We start from the raw sequence: 21018 nt of genomic DNA, 5'->3' as shown, positions 1-21018 counted from the left end.
ACCCATTCACACACCTTTACATATACTGTGCATTACATTCACCCATTCACACACCCTTTACATAGATGTGCATTACATTCACCCATTCACACACCTTTACATAGATTGTGCATTACATTCACCCATGTCACACACCTTTACATAGATTGTGCATTACATTCACCCATTCACACACCTTTACATAGATTGTGCATTACATTCACCCATTCACACACCTTTACATAGATTGTGCATTACATTCACCCATTCACACACCTTTACATAGATTGTGCATTACATTCACCCATTCACACACCTTTACATAGACTGTGCATTACATTCACCCATCCACACACCTTTACATAGACTGTGCATTACATTCACCCATTCACACACCTTTACATAGATTGTGCATTACATTCACCCATTCACACACCTTTACATAGATTGTGCATTACATTCACCCATCCACATACCTTTGCATAGATTGTGCATTACATTCACACACCTTTACATAGATTGTGCATTACATTCACCCATTCACACACCTTTACATAGATTGTGCATTACATTCACCCATTCACACACCTTTACATAGATTGTGCATTACATTCACCCATCCACATACCTTTGCATAGATTGTGCATTACATTCACACACCTTTACATAGATTGTGCATTACATTCACCCATTCACACACCTTTACATAGATTGTGCATTACATTCACCCATCCACACAACTTTACATAGATTGTGCATTACATTTCACCCATTCACACACCTTTACATAGACTGTGCATTACATTCACCCATTCACACACCTTTACATAGACTGTGCATTACATTCACCATTCACACACACACATTCACAAACCTTTACATAGATTGTGCATTACATTCACCCATTCACACACCTTTACATAGATTGTGCATTACATTCACCCGTTCACACACATTCACACACCTTTACATAGATTGTGCATTACATTCACCCGTTCACACACATTCACACACCTATGTCAGAGGAAACCATGCCAACCTGCACATCAGGGGTTCAGAGTCTTGCTCAAGGACACTTCCACACTAACTCCTGGGGGAGCCCACAGGGATCGAACCGGGACCCTTGCGGTTCCCATCCGGCCACTCTACCACTGAGCCAACGCCATTGTCATACATATTCTGAAGAACTTGGCATTCAGTAATTGGGTCTTATGATCAAAAATCACACCCGTGTGAAGTGAGGGGCGCTAATATATTAAAGTCTAACTCATGTTGATTAGGTGATGTAATGTTGATATAAAACAAACGGTGCAAACACAAACATTAAATGCCATTAACAGTAAAGAGACAATATGACATAAATGTTCCCTTCATTGCCATTGAGGTTATTAAAACAAACGCTACATGGCAGGGTGCGTTTGTTTCGTTGACGGTGTGGTTTAGAAAGGTCACTGCAGGTTCTAGACGCGCCCCCGGCAGGGTGCGTTTGTTTCGCGGTGTGGTTACAAAGGTCACTGAGGGTTGTTGCTCCACGCTGCCTGTCACCATTATGTCATTATATCGTCCACTTAACAGCAGACATTGGGTCTGTCGTCCCACCTTCCTCTTTGTCACAATCACAGGGGGGAGGGGGAGGGTGGGGGGGACGCATTGTTGGCTGTCAAACCGGACCGCAGTGTTTACAGTAATTCAAGGTTTGTGTGTGTGTGCGTGTGTGTGTGTGTGTGTGCGTGTGTGTGCACGTGCGCACGAGGTTCCTCTTTATACCCGCCCAGTTTCTTAGAACACAGGTGGGGGCCGATTGGCAAGGTGATGAGCCACTAATCTCACAGACCACTGGGAGGATCAGCGCACGCACACACACACACACACGCGCACGCACGCGCACGCGCACGCACGCGCACGCACACGCGCACGCACGCACACACGCACACTCACGCACACGCACGCACATTGTGCACACTGATGGTAGACTTCAGTTTTCACATGTTTCGTAGGTTTAGGTTTATTCGTGTCATTTTGAGCAGTCCCACTGGGGCAAAGTAACTATAGTACATTTACTTGTACTTACGTTCAATTTTCTAGTATTTTGAAGTACATCCAATTTTCAGTGCTTTTACCTCGACTTCTCAGGGCCAAAGATTATACATTTTTCTCTGCTACAATTGTGTGTACATTGTAGTTAGTTTTACTTTGTAGATTTAGATATTACACATTGTAGTCCAGGCAATCTAGCCCATTTTAGACCCAAAAATCAGACTAATTAAAATAGATTTCTTTTTCTACAGATATCATTTCTATGAGGTGTCTAGAATAACATACTAAAAGTCCTAAGAAATCCTAGATGCGGAAATATGTTTAATTTTCATCAATTCAAGATTTGTGCTAGTGCCAGTTGCTAGTTAGAGTTGCTAGTGAGAGTTGCTAGTGAGAGTTGCTAGTGAGAGTTGCTAGTGCCAGTTGCTAGTGAGAGTTGCTAGTGAGAGTTGCTAGTGCCAGTTGCTAGTGCCAGTTGCTAGTGAGAGTTGCTAGTGAGAGTTGCTAGTGCCAGTTGCTAGTGCCAGTTGCTAGTGCCAGTTGCTAGTGAGAGTTGCTAGTGCCAGTTGCTAGTGAGAGTTGCTAGTGAGAGTTGCTAGTGAGAGTTGCTAGTGCCAGTTGCTAGTGAGAGTTGCTAGTGCCAGTTGCTAGTGAGAGTTGATAGTGAGAGTTGCTAGTGAGAGTTGCTAGTGCCAGTTGCTAGTGCCAGTTGCTAGTGAGAGTTGCTAGTGAGAGTTGCTAGTGCCAGTTGCTAGTGAGAGTTGCTAGTGAAAGTTGCTAGTGCCAGTTGCTAGTGAGAGTTGCTAGTGCCAGTTGCTAGTGCCAGTTGCTAGTGAGAGTTGCTAGTGAAAGTTGCTAGTGCCAGTTGCTAGTGAGAGTTGCTAGTGAGAGTTGCTAGTGAGAGTTGCTAGTGCCAGTTGCTAGTGAGAGTTGTCAGTGCCAGTTGCTAGTGCCAGTTGCTAGTGCCAGTTGCTAGTGAGAGTTGCTAGTGCCAGTTGCTAGTGCCAGTTGCTAGTGCCAGTTGCTAGCAGTGTTGTTTTTGTCGGCTATTTTTTAATTTAGTCTCAGTCTTAGTCCAGTTTCAATCACCGTTGTTAATTTGTATCATATTTAGTCAAACTCATGCTTTTTTTATTTAGTGTAGTTTTAGTCGACTAAAAGTCAAGAATTTTAGTCTTAAGTAATTCGCCCAGGCTAATCACCCGCCGGGCTAACGGCCGCGGCTAACTCAAGACGCTGCGGCGATGGTGAGGGCCTCGGAGCGGCCGCTGGTCTGGTCCACACAGCAGACGTGCAGCGAGCCGTCGCGGCTCATGGTCAGCGTGGCGTGGACGCGGTGCTCGTCCTCCTCCTCCAGGTCACGCAGGACCACCGTGGCCAGCCTCTCCGGACGCTCCTCCGCTCCCATTCGCTGGTACAGCTCCAGGCAGAGGGAGGGCAGCTGGCCCCGCCCCCTCAGGACGTGGCGGCGGCGCGCGGGGAGGGGCGTGCCCGCGGGGAGGAGCACGCCGAACGCCTCGGCCTCCTTCAGCAGGATGTCCGAGGCGCTGGCGTCAACGGCCACGGACTCCTCCCCCTCCGGGGACGAGGAGGGGCCGTCCCTGCCCGCCAACAGGCCCGCCTCCAGGGCGGCGCCCAGCGCCACCACCTCGTCGGGGGGGGCGGAGCCGAGCAGCTCCACCTCGGGGGAGAAGAGGTCGCGGATCATCCGCTGGAGGCGGGGCATCCTGGCCGCGCCGCCGCAGAGCACCACGCGGCCGACGGCGCCGGCCAAGAGCCCCGCCTCCTCCAGCAGGGCGCCGACGGGCCGCACGCTGCGCTGGAACAGATCAGAGCAGAGCATCTCGAAGCGGGCCCGGGACACGCCCACCTCCAGGTCCAGGCCGCCGTGCAGGGAGTCCACCAGGACGTGGGCGGAGCCCAGCGTGGACAGCGTGTGCTTGGCGGCCTCGGCTCCGCCCATCAGCTTGGCCATGGCGCGGGCGCTGCCGCTCACGTCCGTCCCCGAGGCCCTCCTGAACTCCTGGGCCAGGTGCCCCGCCAGCGCCCGCGTGAAGCTGGCCCCGCCCACGCCGCGCTCCGTGTGCGCCGCCAGCACCCGCAGCATCCCGCCGCTGGCCCTGAGCGCCGTCACGCTCAGAGACGTCCCTCCCAGCCGGTAGACCAGCGCCACCCCATCCTCGCGGCCCACGCCGTACGCCAGGAGGGCGGCGGCCGGCTCGGTGACCAGCCGCAGCACGCGGAGGCCCGCTGCCTCCGCCGCCGCCCTCACGGCGTTCCTCTGACGCGGCGAGAACTCCACGGGGACGGCCACGACGGCCTCGGTGACGTCCGCGCCCGCCGCCGACCGCGCGGTCTCCCTCATCTTGCGGAAGACAAGCCCGGCGACCTCCTCCGGCGCCACGTGTCTGGTCTTCCCCCCCGCCGTGATCACGTAGCGCGGCGGCGCCTCCCCTCGGTCCACCAGCGGGCACTCGCTCTCCGCTCGGTGCTCCTGCGTCTCGGCGTCCCGGAAGCTCCGCCCCAGCACCCGCTTGACGCCGACCACGGTGTTGGCGGCGTTGTGGGCGCGGCCCTGCGTGGCCGCCGTGCCCACCGTATGCTCCGCCTCCCGGTAGCCCACCACGGCCGGGGTGACCCGCTCCCCCGCGTCGTTGGCCACCACGACGGCCCGGCCCGCCTGAAACACCGCCACGCACGCACACGTGTGGCCAAAGTGCACTCCGATGGCAGCCATGTTGTTCTGTATGGTAGGAACTAATGGGGCTTGAATAAGTACTTTAGGACCGCCGTTAGGACCACCTGTTGCCATGGTTTCCATGCATGGGACTCCATATTTGGGCAAGACCCAGAACTCCGATTTGGGCATGGCTGACATCGGTACTGTAGTACATATTCATATTTGCGAACGCAGTGAGCACTTACTATGAGACCTAGCAGATCATGTCTGTCCGTGTGTCCGTGTGTCCCCCCATGGGGCCCATATATGGAGCTGAGTGATTTGTTTGTGGTTGATGCAACACACTCCATATTTGGACGTATAGCTGCTTTGGGGACTCCTTATATGGTTATGGCTAAGTTAAAAACTTAACTTAAAAATAACTTAACTTAAAAATAAATCTTAAAAAACCCCAAATATGTACGAGCTGCGTTCGCTTTGCGCGTCTTACTGGTAGTACTGAGTATTTCTACAATTTACAATTTTGTCATTTATCAGACGCTCTTAATCCAGAGCGATTTACATTAAGCAAGAACAAAAAGCATGGCAATAAATCACATACATAAATAGTAGTTATCATGAAAAATGCGTAAGCTAAGAACGTAACAGTGGAGAGAGACAGAGAGAGAGAGAGAGAGAGAGAGACAGAGAGACAGAGAGAGAGACAGAGAGAGAGACAGAGACAGAGAGACAGAGACAGAGACAGAGAGACAGAGACACAGAGAGAGAGACAGAGACAGAGAGACAGAGACACAGAGAGAGAGACAGAGAGTGAGAGAGAGAGAGAGACAGAGAGAGACAGAGAGAGAGAGAGAGAGAGAGAATGAGAGACAGAGAGAGAGACAGAGAGACAGAGAGAGAGAGAGAGAGAGAGAGAATGAGAGACAGAGACAGAGAGAGAGAGACAGACAGAGAGAGACAGAGAGACAGAGACAGAGACAGAGAGAGAGAGACAGAGACAGAGAGAGAGAGAGAGAGAGAGAATGAGAGACAGAGAGAGAGACAGAGAGACAGAGAGAGAGAGAGAGAGAGAGAGAATGAGAGACAGAGACAGAGAGAGAGAGACAGACAGAGAGAGACAGAGAGACAGAGACAGAGACAGAGAGAGAGAGACAGAGACAGAGACAGACAGAGAGAGACAGAGAGAGAGAGAGACAGAGACAGAGACAGAGACAGAGAGACAGAGACAGAGAGAGAGAGAGAGAGAGAGAGAGAGAATGAGAGAGAGAGAGAGAGACAGAGAGAGAGACAGAGACAGAGAGAGAGAGACAGAGACAGAGACAGAGAGACAGAGAGAGAGAGAGACAGAGACAGAGACACAGAGACAGAGAGAGAGACAGACAGAGAGAGAGACAGAGAGACAGAGAGAGAGACGGAGACAGAGAGACAGAGACACAGAGACAGAGACAGAGAGACACAGAGACAGAGAGAGAGAGAGAGAGAAAAACATCCCGATAACGTCTCTGAACAGAATGCAGTCGCTTCCTTTCATGTGTCGTCTTTTGTGTCGAAGCAAAACCACAGCGTGTTTGAGGTCTGCAGGACCTAACAGACTCCAGCTGGGAGGACACGCACACACACACACACACACGCACGCACACACACACACGCACGCACACACACACTGGTGGAGCCACTCTCCTCCAGACAAATTGGATCCGTTTGATCCCGTGTCTCACCTCCGCTGCCTGCCTGTGTCTTACGAGGGTGTGTGTGTGTGTGTGTGTGTGTGTGTGTGTGTGTGTGTGTGTGTGTGTGTGTGTGTGTGTGTGTGTGTGTGTGTGTGTGTGTGTGTGTGTGTGTGTGTGTGTGTGTGTGTGTGTGTGTGTGTGTGTGTGTGTGTGTGCGCGTGCGTGTAATGTATTTATTTATAGGACTATCTTCCTCAACCGTCTCTGTTCTCCTGAACAACTGACCACATCTCTGAGCTACAGACGCTTAGTTTCCTCCAGGATTAACCCTATAAAAACCACACTGGGGTCAAAGAGTGGCTTCGTTTTCTACTTTCTAAGAGTGGAACGTGGAGTCAGTCCCTCTGGTACCGTGTGGTACCAGAGGGGGCCCGGCCCGGTATGAGAGGGACACAGGCCGGAGCTGTAGGGGGGGGGGGGTTTGGACCAGGCTCGAACCCAGAGCCGCGGAGGACACATGTGGTCCTCCGCCACCACCGAGGCACGGCTAATGGGGACTGAACCACGGCGGTCGGGCCGGGCCGGGCCTGGCCGGGTCGCGTCTCTGGGGTTCTGCTCGACAACAGAGGGGCGTTTGATGCGGCTTTGATGGTACGAGGCGTGTGCTCCTTAGAACATGTGGCCAGCGTTGTGCCTTGAACTCCCGCTGAACTGCAGAGGCGCTGCGGTGTGGCGCGCGGCCCGCGGCATGGCAGTGATTAGCAGCGGAGGAAAGGAACCCACGACACCCCTTAATATATATATATATATATATATATATACATACATATATATATACTAGAATTAGCGCCCGCTTCGCGGGAACTCAATCCCAGAGTTACTTCGCCACGCACTCCGCGGCAGAAGTGCCGTGTTTGCATGAATAAAACTGTATGTAATCGCGCCTGTGTGTGTGTGTGTGTGTGTGTGGGACACGTGTGTGTGGGGGGGGTGGCTTACAGGCGTGCGTGTGCGTGTGTGTGTGTGTGTGTGTGTGCATGCAATGAGAAGCCAATGTGAAGTAGCGAACAGTCTAATTGTTTTACTTAGGCAAAAAACAACTATTGACAAACAACAATGTTGATGTAAGTAAGGGAATATTTAAGTAAGTGATATTTTAAATACAGACATTTAGAAGGAATAAGCTAAATCCAATTGCTCCCCTTCCTTGTTTGTGTCTTCTCCTGCGAGAGCCGAGTGACGGAGAGAACAGATTGTGAATTTCTGAGAGCTGGTGACGTGTGAGCCATGGCAGTGTTGCCAGGTTTGCAAATTGTACGCGAGTTGTAGTGTATGTAAGTAGCGTGGTTAAAGGCCTTGTTTCTGGACCTGTTGGGGCAACAGCATAGGCAGCAGTGGTTAGTGTTCCGTGTAGGGAAGCCTCGGGGGTGTGGGTGATTGGGGCGATAATGTTTGTATTAAACAAATGCATTGCCGGCGTGAGTGTGGAAGGGAGGCAGTGTTAGTGCCAGTGCAAAGACTATTGTTTGACGGCTGGTTTTCAGCGTTGGCGAGGGGCGCTTTAGTAGGAGATAGGTCCCGAACACTGCGAAGGGTAAGTGTGTGACGTCACTGCCCGTGTGAGTGTGTGTGAGTGTGTGTGTAAGATGGTGTTGTGGGCGTTGCAGTAGCGACGTACAGTAGCGTTCGTGGCTTTGGGTTTCTTTCAACTTTTGGGTACCACTTTACAAATATATAATAGATATATATATATACATATATATACTGTTCAATCTTGAGATATTCATTCGTATACTTCACACCAGCGATTCTCAAACTTCCTCAAACTATTTCAAGGAACCCCTGTAACTCTAGAGTGTACAAATGGACCCATAAGGGTACCAGCTATACAGACCCTAAAGGTCCATTTGGAAACCCCCCCAAGGGTCCCTGAACCACACTTTAAGAACCACTTCATACTCAAATATTTCACTGTTTTTCCTCCACTATAATTATCGAAAAGAATTAGAGGCCCTTTAGAGGCCCTTTAGTGGCCCTTTAGTGGCCCTTTAGAGGCCCTTTAGTGGCCCTTTAGTGGCCCTTTAGAGGCCCTTTAGTGGCCCTTTAGTGCCCCTTTAGTGGCCCTTTAGTGGCCCTTTAGAGGCCCTTTAGTGGCCCTTTAGTGGCCCTTTAGTGGCCCTTTAGTGGCCCTTTAGTGCCCCTTTAGTGGCCCTTTAGTGGCCCTTTAGAGGCCCTTTAGTGGCCCTTTAGTGGCCCTTTAGAGGCCCTTTAGTGGCCCTTTAGTGGCCCTTTAGAGGTCCTTTAGAGGCCCTTTAGTGGCCCTTTAGTGGCCCTTTAGAGGTCCTTTAGAGGCCCTTTAGTGGCCCTTTAGTGGCCCTTTAGTGCCCCTTTAGAGGCCCTTTAGTGCCCCTTTAGAGGCCCTTTAGTGGCCCTTTAGTGGCCCTTTAGAGGCCCTTTAGTGGCCCTTTAGAGGCCCTTTAGTGGCCCTTTCCACCGTCATTCCACATAGTTGACTAAACGTTTTGTTTGTCTGCGTCACACCATGCGTGCAGTGCGTGCAGTGCGTGCAGTGAATGCGTGCAGTGTGTGCGTGTTGTATCTGGATGTCTTTTAACCCCCCGAATCAGTTTTAATGTCTTCTTTTCGACGGTTCTTGGACTAACGAGACAGCTGCACGGGAGGGCGTGTTGACAGGGTTGAACGCCTTGATAAATATTATCTTTGGAGAGCAAGGCGTCGATGACAACCCTGAGACCAGTGATTTGTACGAGCAGCGCTTAATGATCTGATGACACCAACACAGTTACTTCCCCCAGTAATGTACATACTGTAGTAGTAGCAACACTGTACCACAACATACTGACTGATGTCGGCAAGAAACCTCTTATCTGCATGTTATAACTTTAACCTCTTATCTGCATGTTATAACTATATAATATAAATATAATATAAACCTCTTATCTGCATGTTATAACTTTGTGGGGTTTTGTTTCCCCCTAAACGAACGTCAGGAACGTGCACACATAGACATTTTTCAAAAATAGCAGATCGGTGGCGCGCTACGAGCTTGTAGGTCTGCTATTTTTTCAATAGCTAAAGCATAACACGATGCTAACATCAAAAGGGGTTCCCGCCCAACATGATATATCAAAGAAATATATATTCCGCATTTTTCACAATTCTTTCAATATTTTTTCTTCAGACAAATAAAACCCAAACCATAGCCCTGGAGGCTCACAAGGCATTGAGCTATTTTCTAATAGCCTAAGTATAAAATCGGGTTAAAGTGGTTAAAGTGTATTAACGTCTTCCATCAAAGGCCTTCTTGGGACAGACGACTGAAGAAGGTCTTTGACCCAAACGTCGCCTTTCCAATAAACGCTGATTTATTGAGCGTGTTCTTTCCTTTCATCTTGTTATCGTCTTAATATATATTTTTAGGATAATTAGTGTCAATTTGGGGGTCCTGGACATGAAAAGGTTTGGGAACCATAACGTCTCCAACACCCGCTCAGCTCCTCAGAGTCTCAGGGAGAGGAACGGCCGGAAAAACATGTCAAAACATAACAATAAAAATCAAATGACAATTTCATCCCAAAGTCAGACAGCTTTTATAGGCTATAGTTTGGACGTTCCCGACGGAAAGTGAAATGTCGCCGTCTCTGTCAGACTTGTGGACAAATTGGTCGAACTCTTTTTTTTTCTTTTTGCTCGTTTTTATTACATTTATTGATTTTCCTTCTTGCTGCTGTGGTTTATAACATAGTTCTGCTTGTTTGGGGGGAAGAAACTGAGTACAGACAGACAGACAGACAGACAGACAGACAGGCAGACAGGCAGGCAGGCAGACAGACAGACAGACAGACAGACAGGCACAGACAGACAGACAGGCACAGACAGACAGACAGACAGACAGGCACAGACAGACAGACAGACAGACAGACAGACAGACAGACACTTGGTGCATTCATAGTTAGATGAGAACAAAGATGGTGAGATGATCTAAAGCTGCGATTAAGACGTTTGTCAGAAGAACAGATCTTCACGTCATTAATCCTTCAGCACGCTGAAGCTTTAATTAAAGCACTGATCCGCAACCTTTTTAACCTGCACTTAAACCTCTAGTCTTGTTGGTGAAACAGACCTGAGTTTGAAGTACAGTTTTGTGATAGTTATAATATTTATATATAGTTTTTTCTTGTATTTCCAATGTTCAGTATCTCATCTTTTTGCTACTCCACTACATCTCATGTACAATTTTTTGAAAACTTTAGTTACTAGTTTAAGTTACTTTTGGAGAGATTTGGATAATTACTATAAAACACACATAAGCACCTCTCTGTCATTCCTATATTCTTTTTCGGCCATTTGAAGAGAGCCAGATCTACAAGCTCACAATGCGTCGCGATGCAATGCAGTGTGAGCTTTGCAGATCTTCTATTTTCAAAAGATTTTGTACTTTTAGTATCGCTTGATTTCCGGACTTTTTCTTGCAGTCTTGATGCTTTAATGCAGTAAAAGAAAAAGGGTTTCCACACTGCAGATATACCCCCAGAGTACACTGGGGGGGGGGGGTCCTGTGTTGTTCTGGGACCCCCAGGGCGGTCCTTGAGACCTGCACCTACTGTCCAGTCCTCAGTGTTGCTCAAGGACCCCCGGGGCCCTAATATGAGGTATTATTATAATAAATATTGAGAACCACTGATACAGAAACATGAGTTATTAACCCTGTGAGAACCACTGATACAGAAACATGAGGTATTTCAGAAAACTGTCAGGATTTAGAAGACTGTCTGTCTGTCTGTCTGAATGGCTGAACATCCCAAAGTAGAAGTAGTATCAAATCAAATCAAGCTTCATTTATATAGCACAACACAAAACAATCGAGATTGAATACGAGGGTTTCCAACGGCCTGTAGGAGGCGCTGTGAGTCAAACGCAGCCGGCCGGCAGACCTCACAGCTGTAGTAGTAGATTCACTGTGTTTTCACCAGAGCCTGATCGTCCTACATGTTGATTTCCTCGTCAGACTCGTCGTCCAATGTGTAACGTTCCCCTTCCTCCTCCTCATCGGAATCAGTCTCTGATTGACAGCTGCCAGCCCTCCTCCTGTCCAATGGCGTTGCTCCTTCGTATTTGTTCGACTCCCTCGTCGACCCCTCCTCCTCGCTGTGGGCGGGACTAAACACCTCCTCGTTGAGGTCAGAGTGACCGCCCGCTGCTCCGTCCATCACGGCCAGGACGTCCGCTAGCATAGAGGGGCCCAGGTCCGCTAGCATAGAGGGTCCCAGGTCCGCTAGCGTAGAGGGGCCCAGATCCGCTAGCGTAGAGGGGCCCAGGTCCGCTAGCATAGAGGGGCCTGCTAGCATAGAGGGGCCCAGGTCCGCTAGCGTAGAGGGGCCCAGGTCCGCTAGCATAGAGGGGCCCAGGGCCCTCTCCTCCTGTGGGGCGGTCGCGGCGGTGGCGTCCTGGTTGAGCATCCTGAGCACCGTCTGAAGGTCCAGACGCGTCACGTCTTCTCTGCCGATGTGCGCCGTGTGGCGGAGGTCCCCGCGGGGGGCCGAGATCAGGACCCGCTCCGGGCCAGGAGCCCGCCGGGCCGGACGGCAACAGAACCAAGACATCACGAGAGGGAGTACTGTAGAGTACAGTGAGCTGTGATAGTGTACAGTAGGAGTCAGAGGGAGTACTGTAGAGTACAGTGAGCTGTGATAGTGTACAGTAGGAGTCAGAGGGAGTACTGTAGAGTACAGTGAGCTGTGATAGTGTACAGTAGGAGTCAGAGGGAGTACTGTAGAGTACAGTGAGCTGTGATAGTGTACAGTAGGAGGTTTGATCACAATGACGTCACACTGTCGTGTAGCTCCTTATATGGCAGATATACTGGCTGAGTCACAGATTGTGCATCGACAGTACCCCCATATATGGAGTGTGAGGTGTTGTCATGGCAACAGGCGTAAACAAATCAGAGAGCGAGAGAGACAGAGAGAGACACAGAGACAGAGAGAGAGATTCCCAGGGTTGCGTCATCATTATGGTTTATAACTATGGTTGTACCCTGTCAGTCTGTCTGTCCCTTTTATGCCCATATATGGAGATAACTGTATCTGTCAGTCTGTCTGTCCCTTTTATGCCCATATATGGACATCCATGATGTCATCAGTATATATGTCGATATAAGGAGATATGTGTGTCTGTCACTCTTTGTTACAAGTTGTTACGCATACTAATACCAGTAAGACGCGCAAACGCGGGAAGCGAACGCAGCTCGTACATATTTGGATTTTGGACGTATAGCTGCTTTGGAGACTCCTTATATGGTTATGGCTGAGTCATGGTGACGTAATCACTCAGCTCCATATATGGGCACAAAAGCGGGACAGACACACAGACATGATCTGCTAGGTCTCATAGTAAGTGCTCACTGCGTTCGCAATACATCTGTCTGTTTTATAGTCACACAGACATAAATAATATCTCCCTGTACATCTGTCTGTTTTACGGTCACACACAGGGCTCGACGCTTAGCATTTTTCCAAGTAGCACGTGTGCGCCTAAGTTGAAAAATCTAGTAGCACACAAATTATTTTAGGAGCACGATGAAAAATGATGTATTTTTAAGGGGCGCTAGCCCCTCCTATATACAGCCTTTGTCCCCACACATCTCAAAATGAGCCATTGACGATCAACAGAGAAATTTCGTCAAAATTCTGCTAAATATGACATAAATTAAACGCCATTGACATTGAAGGGAAAATGTATGTCATATGTAAACGAGCAAATCAGCTAATCAATCACAGGCAACAGGCATTCTGATTGGCCAGTATGAGATGATATCTGATGTATGATGACAAGAGCGCCCCTCACTTAACATGGGTGTGATTTTTCTTTAATGAAGTGATATGAGGTAGGGGTGGAAATATGTCAAAATATTATATCACTATCTTTTCAGCAATTATCACAAAATAGTGATATTCATCATATCATTGTTATGTTTGTTTTCATATAATATATAATCAATTTGTTTTATGCTAATACTTTGTAGATAGATCGATAGTAGCTCTGTTCCATTCCATACCTCTAATACGTGCAACACATTAGAGCTATGGACCAGAGCTATAGATAGATAATATGTTGCTCATGGATGGATAGACAGGCTATCCGTTTTTATCCTGCTGTTCTATCATGTTAGTGTGACATTCAGACAGTGCAGAGGCTGCTCGATGGTGAATTAGTATTGTAACATTCTCCTTGGATTTGACTGACTGACTGATATTAATACGGTAATCCAGCCAGTTCGGTCATTCGCATTATCATTTACGCTGGGCACACGCTTTTGTAAGCAAACGCTAAACAAGGGTTGTTTTTGATAAACATCAATCCGTCCACTCCATGTGTGTGCGCGCGCGTGCGTGCACGGCTGCACGCTGTTTCACCCGCGTTTGGTTAAAAGTAAGATACGTTTGAACTTTGAACATTACAAACAAACTTTGCAAGCAATTCCTTCTGAATCTGTGCTATCATGCTAATGCTATCCCGTTGAGTTCGCTCTGACTGCCGCTGACAGGGAAGAGCACGGAGCAGCAACACAGGGAGGGGAGGGGCGGTGGGAGCAAAGGGGACAGATCTTCAAATGAACGTTGTTAGCTTGTAGCTCTTCTCTTTTTGGCGAACGACACCGCCGTTCAGAAATATAAATTTAGGTATAGAACCACGACTATAGAATGTGCACTTGCTGTAGACAGAGACTTGTCTTTATCACGATTGAATGGTCAAATCCTGTAGTCGCACCTGTGCTACAAATTTAATTTTACAACTCGCACAGTGATATTTTTAGTCGCAAATGTGAGTACCTAGTCGCACTGTCGAGCCCTGGTCACACAGACATAAATAATATCTCCCTGTACATCTGTCTGTTTTACAGTCACACAGACATAAATAATATCTCCCTGTACATCTGTCTGTTTTACAGTCACACAGACCTAAATAATATCTCCCTGTACATCTGTCTGTTTTACAGTCACACAGACCTAAATAATATCTCCCTGTACATCTGTCTGTTTTATAGTCACACAGACATAAATAATATCTCCCTGTACATCTGTCTGTTTTACAGTCACACAGACATAAATAATATCTCCCTGTACATCTGTCTGTTTTACAGTCACACAGACCTAAATAATATCTCCCTGTACATCTGTCTGTTTTATAGTCACACAGACATAAATAATATCTCCCTGTACATCTGTCTGTTTTACAGTCACACAGACATAAATAATATCTCCCTGTACATCTGTCTGTTTTACAGTCACACAGACATAAATAATATCTCCCTGTACATCTGTCTGTTTTATAGTCACACAGGCATAAATAATATCTCCCTGTACATCTGGCTGTTTTACAGTCACACAGACATAAATAATATCTCCCTGTACATCTGTCTGTTTTATAGTCACACAGACATAAATAATATCTCCCTGTACATCTGTCTGTTTTACAGTCACACAGACATAAATAATATCTCCCTGTACATCTGTCTGTTTTACAGTCACACAGACATAAATAATATCTCTCTGTACATCTGTCTGTTTTACAGTCACACAGACCTAAATAATATCTCCCTGTACATCTGTCTGTTTTACAGTCACACAGACCTAAATAATATCTCCCTGTACATCTGTCTGTTTTATAGTCACACAGACATAAATAATATCTCCCTGTACATCTGTCTGTTTTACAGTCACACAGACATAAATAATATCTCCCTGTACATCTGTCTGTTTTACAGTCACACAGACATAAATAATATCTCCCTGTACATCTGTCTGTTTTACAGTCACACAGACATAAATAATATCTCCCTGTACATCTGTCTGTTTTACAGTCACACAGACATAAATAATATCTCCCTGTACATCTGTCTGTGCTGCACATACGTCTCTCTCTCTCTCTCTCTCTCTCTCTCTCTCTCTCTCTCTCTCTCTCCTCTGTGCCTCTCGGTCTGTGGAGCGCTTTGTTCATCGTTCTACATCCAAACACAATTGAGAAGTTGGCAACGCCGCGGCCCCCGATATACAAAGTAACACAATCTGGACCGGGTCGCTTTAACCCGTTCAGCCCTGAGGGAGATTCTATGAATGTCGTCTAAACCCTGACAGTTTTCTGAAAAAAACCTCATGTTTCTATATCAGTGGTTCTCACAGGGTTAAAACCTCATGTTTCTATATCAGTGGTTCTCACAGGGTTAAAACCTCATGTTTCTATATCAGTGGTTCTCACAGGGTTAAAACCTCATGTTTCTATATCAGTGGTTCTCACAGGGTTAAAACCTCATGTTTCTATATCAGTGGTTCTCACAGGGTTAAAACCTCATGTTTCTATATCAGTCGTTCTCAAACATATCTCCAAAAATATCTGTAATCGGCCGCCGACCCCCATCTGAAAATATGTTGTTCCAGAAGATTTGAGTTAAAAACATTCTGCTCCAAAAGGATAATATATATATTCAACGATTTCTGCCGCATTTTCACGACTTTTCAAAAGAATAGCAGACCTATACGAGCTTGTAGATCTGCTATTTTATCAATAGCTAAAGTACAACATAATGGTTCCCGCCCGGAATGGATTAAACCCTATCTCGGGCTAAGGTGGTCTTTTGTAAAGCGCCGGACAATGGCCGGCTCTGTTGGAGTCACCGGGGTTGACTCTCAGCTTTTAAGTGAGGACACAGGATACCTGCCTTTTCTCCCGCTAGGTTTGGGGACAAACTTTCTTTCTCCAGGCCTTTTATTTTTTGTTTCTCTTTGCACATGATAAGAGGAACGCAACGTGACACGGGGGGGGAGGGGTCAATGCCCTGAGTTCCAGCTACAGTTTAAGTAAGTAGTTGCGAACGCAGTGAGCACTTACTATGAGACCTAGCAGATCATGTCTGTCCGTGTGTCCGTGTGTCTGTCCCGCTATCCAAATATGGAGTGTGTTGCATCAGCAATCACTCAGCTCCATATATGGGCACAAAAGGGAGGTCCACTCAGCTCCATATATGGGCACAAAAGGGGCCAGGTCCACATATACAGTAACAGCGGGACAGACAGACAGACAGACATGATCTGCAGGGTCTCAGCTGCGTTCGCTTCCCGCGTTTGCGCGTCTTACTCGTAAGTAGCCTTGCAGAGCCATGGTCCTCATTGTAGGAGCCTATCTCCTGTTTCTGTAGCCATGAGGCCCATAGGGCAGGAGCCTATCTCCTGTTTCTGTAGCCATGAGGCTCCTTTCCTAGGCCTCATGGCTACAGAAACAGGAGATAGGCTCCTGTCCTATGGGCCTATCTCCTGTTTCTGTAGCGTGAGACACCCCCTGGACATGACGCTAGTATGTCGCAGGGACTTACCCCCCAATCCAACCCTTGATGCTGAGTGTCAAGCAGGGAGCACTGGGTCCCATTTTTACAGTCTTTGGTATTTGACCCGGCCGGGGATTGAACCCCGACCTCCCAGTCTCAGGGCGGGCACTCTAACCACAAGTCCACTGAGCTGGTTTTAGCTACAGTTTAGCTCATATATATGTGACCAAATTTGACTGAGGGACTGCCATTGGATTTTTTTTTACTTTCGTTTTTTTCATGTCATATGAAAGCAGGTAATCATAGCTTCAAATGACATATTGGTGTTTGTGTTTGACCCTCCAGTTTTGGAGATATGGTTTATAGTGATATGTCTTGCAGAGAAACAGCAAGTCTTCTGTGGACTCTAACATTACACCTAGCTACATGTTTAAGCATTTATTTCATATTTACATGTCTTCTGTGGTCTCTAACATTACACCTAGCTACATGTTTAAGCATTTATTTCATATTTACATGTCTTCTGTGGTCTCTAACATTACACCTATAGCTACATGTTTAAGCATTTATTTCATATTTACATGTCTTCTGTGGTCTATAACATTACACCTAGCTACATGTTTAAGCATTTATTTCATATTTACATGTCTTCTGTGGACTCTAACATTACACCTAGCTACATGTTTAAGCATTTATTTCATATTTACATGTCTTCTGTGGTCTCTAACATTACACCTAGCTACATGTTTAAGCATTTATTTCATATTTACATGTATTCTGTGGTCTCTAACATTACACCTATAGCTACATGTTTAAGCATTTATTTCATATTTACATGTCTTCTGTGGTCTCTAACATTACACCTATAGCTACATGTTTAAGCATTTATTTCATATTTACATGTCTTCTGTGGTCTCCAACATTACACCTATAGCTACATGTTTAAGCATTTATTTCATATTTACATGTCTTCTGTGGACTCTAACATTACACCTATAGCTACATGTTTAAGCATTTATTTCATATTTACATGTCTTCTGTGGACTCTAACATTACACCTATAGCTACATGTTTAAGCATTTATTTCATATTTACATGTCTTCTGTGGTCTCTAACATTACACCTATAGCTACATGTTTAAGCATTTATTTCATATTTACATGTCTTCTGTGCACTCTAACATTACACCTATAGCTACATGTTTAAGCATTTATTTCATATTTACATGTCTTCTGTGGTCTCTAACATTACACCTATAGCTACATGTTTAAGCATTTATTTCATATTTACATGTCTTCTGTGGTCTCTAACATTACACCTATAGCTACATGTTTAAGCATTTATTTCATATTTACATGTCTTCTGTGGTCTCTAACATTACACCTATAGCTACATGTTTAAGCATTTATTTCATATTTACATGTCTTCTGTGGTCTCTAACATTACACCTATAGCTACATGTTTAAGCATTTATTGTGTACATAATACAGTACATGAATGGGGTTCCCTCCATTCTCATTGGCTATCTGAGACTGAAGTGCTTCATGTTTTGAGGCTAAAAATGCCTCTGCGTTCTACAGTACAGTAGCTCTGACTGTATCGCGTTACCCCCCCCCCCCGCCCCCTCAGGGATCAATACATTTACACTATTATCTTAACACTTGTTTTCTTTCTTACATGAGACCTTGTGAGACGATCTTAACCCATTCTGAACGGGAACCCATTTCGGTGTCAGCATCATGTCATGCTTTAGCTATTGAAAAACAGCAGATCTACAAGCTCGTAGCGCGCCACCGAGTGGCGCGCTACGAGCTTGTAGGTCTGCTATTTTTGAAAAATCGAAGAACGACTGACATTTTTAGAATCTGATCTCAGGTCAGAATGGGTTCATCAGACCAGTGTGTGTCCAGTAAAAACCTCGTATGAATCTGATCTCGGGTCAGAATGGGGTTAATCAGACCAGTGTGTGTCAAGTGGAAACCTCGTATGAATCTGATCTCGGGTCAGAATGGGTTAAGAGCTGGTAACATGACCCTGGGACACCTACATACTGTACATACAGTCAGTTCAAACATATTTTAACCGCACAGCGTAAGGGGTTTTGGGGGTGGGGGGGGGGGAGGGGTTTCACCAGTTAGGACACCAGATTGGGGGGGGGGGGGGGGGGGGGGGGGAGGCCAGTTGGGACACCAGATACGCACATTTTCAACTGTTTATTTTGAGCTCAAACTTTCTTTTCCTTTTGAACCGTCGGGAGCTGATCGAGAACTCTTTGAACCTCTCAGAAGAATCTCTCGGGCAATATTCACTCTCTCTCTCTCTCTCTCTCTCTCCCTCTCTCTCTCTCTCTCTCTCTCCTCCCCCGCCTCCCACCCCCCAAATGACTTCTTCCCCCACAAAAAGGGGATTAAATCGTCGTATGCCTCATCCCCGGAGCCCGTAGCGAACCACACAGCTAACCTGTAATGTGATCGGTGTAAATACATGCTGCGTTACCCCGCGCTCGGCTCAGATGTGGTTTTACCCCCCCCCCCACATAACCACAGCCTTTGTGTTCCGTCTCCATACGTTGTTCCTCCAAGGAGGAAAAAGGGAGGGAAAAAAATACACACACACTTGTTGATGTGTCGCTAAATCCCCCGTCGGAGGGTTTCGGGCGACAGCGTCTACAAAGACCCCCATATACACACACGCACGCACACACGCACGCACACACACACGCACGCACACACACACACACGCACGCACGCACGCACGCACACACACACACACACACCCTCTCCTTGGCCTAACATAACATTCATACTCCACATATCAGTCAAAACAGGGATCTTCTGACTCAGGTCACATGATCGTGGAGGCTCAAAGAAAAGAGGCTATTCAAAAAACTAAAAAAAAAAAAAAAAAAAAAGGGGGCTTAAAAAAGCTAAAAATCTCTGATCTTTTACTTCTACTCCACTACGTCTCAGAGGCAGATATTGTACTCATTCATTATTATTACGAAACATACATTAAACACTTCAGACATTTGTACATTTCGTCCATTTGAAAATAGAGGGTATGTGCATAGAGTGAATGGCAAAGTGAGTTTAACATTGTTTAATGTAATCAATTATGACGTTTGTGTGGATGTACAGTATGGGCTGTCAATCAAATAGGACATTTCTGTGTGGATGTATGGGCTGTCAATCAGACAGGACTTTTCTGTGTGGATGTATGGGCTGTCAATCAAATATGACTTTTCTGTGTGGATGTATGGGCTGTCAATCAGACAGGACTTTTCTGTGTGGATGTATGGGCTGTCAATCAGACAGGACTTTTCTGTGTGGATGTATGGGCTGTCAATCAAATAGGACTTTTCTGTGTGGATGTATGGGCTGTCAATCAGACAGGACTTTTCTGTGTGGATGTATGGGCTGTCAATCAAATAGGACTTTTCTGTGTGGATGTATGGGGCTGTCAATCAAATAGGACTATTCTGTGTGGATGTATGGGCTGTCAATCAAATAGGACTATTCTGTGTGGATGTATGGGCTGTCAATCAAATAGGACTATTCTGTGTGGATGTATGTGCTGTCACTCAAATAGGACTATTCTGTGTGGATGTATGGGCTGTCAATCAAATATGACTTTTCTGTGTGGATGTATGGGCTGTCAATCAAATAGGACTTTTCTGTGTGGATGTATGGGCTGTCAATCAGATAGGACTTTTCTGTGTGGATGTATGGGCTGTCAATCAAATAGGACTATTCTGTGTGGATGTATGGGGCTGTCAATCAAATATGACTTTTCTGTGTGGATGTATGGGCTGTCAATCAAATAGGACTTTTCTGTGTGGATGTATGGGCTGTCAATCAAATATGACTTTTCTGTGTGGATGTATGGGCTGTCAATCAAATAGGACTTTTCACAACACCTCATAGCGCAGCACAGAGTGCCGTGCTACGAGCTTATTGATCTGCTATTTTTTTTTAATCGTGAAATGGTAGTGCACATCTTTGAATATATATATTATTTCAGAGCGAATGTTTTTAACTCAAATCTTTGCTTCTGGGGTGTGGGGGGGGGGGGGGGGGGACGACGACATATGGAAGATATTTTCAGACGGGGGTCGATGGGCAATCACAGATATTTGTGGAGGTCTTTGACATGAAAATGTTTGAGAACGACTGACACAGAAAACTGTCATGATTTAGAAGACATTTGTAATGTAATCGGGATCATGTCTAAATGGGTTAAAGTATCACTTTGATGTACTTTTTGTAACCCTAACCCTACATTGAAGTATTTGGTACTTTTACTAAAGTGTA

At 46.5% G+C, this 21018-nt stretch overlaps 1 protein-coding gene across 1 annotated transcript; it reads right to left on the bottom strand.

The window, feature by feature from the left end:
• Positions 1-3244: 3244 nt before the first annotated feature.
• Positions 3245-4753, bottom strand: LOC308312256 (heat shock 70 kDa protein 14-like; the record flags this gene model as incomplete). Its single annotated transcript, XM_080794634.1, has 1 exon — positions 3245-4753. The coding sequence occupies one exon, from the start codon at positions 4751-4753 to the stop codon at positions 3245-3247; it is 1509 nt and encodes a 502-aa protein (XP_080650760.1).
• Positions 4754-21018: the final 16265 nt, after the last annotated feature.

This window comes from Protomyctophum bolini (assembly GCF_963924005.1).
Source record: "Protomyctophum bolini genome assembly, contig: SCAFFOLD_87, whole genome shotgun sequence".
Classification (NCBI taxonomy): domain Eukaryota; kingdom Metazoa; phylum Chordata; class Actinopteri; order Myctophiformes; family Myctophidae; genus Protomyctophum; species Protomyctophum bolini.
The sequence above is the reverse complement of the archived record's forward strand: the minus strand, read 5'-3'. Positions and strand labels throughout refer to the sequence as shown.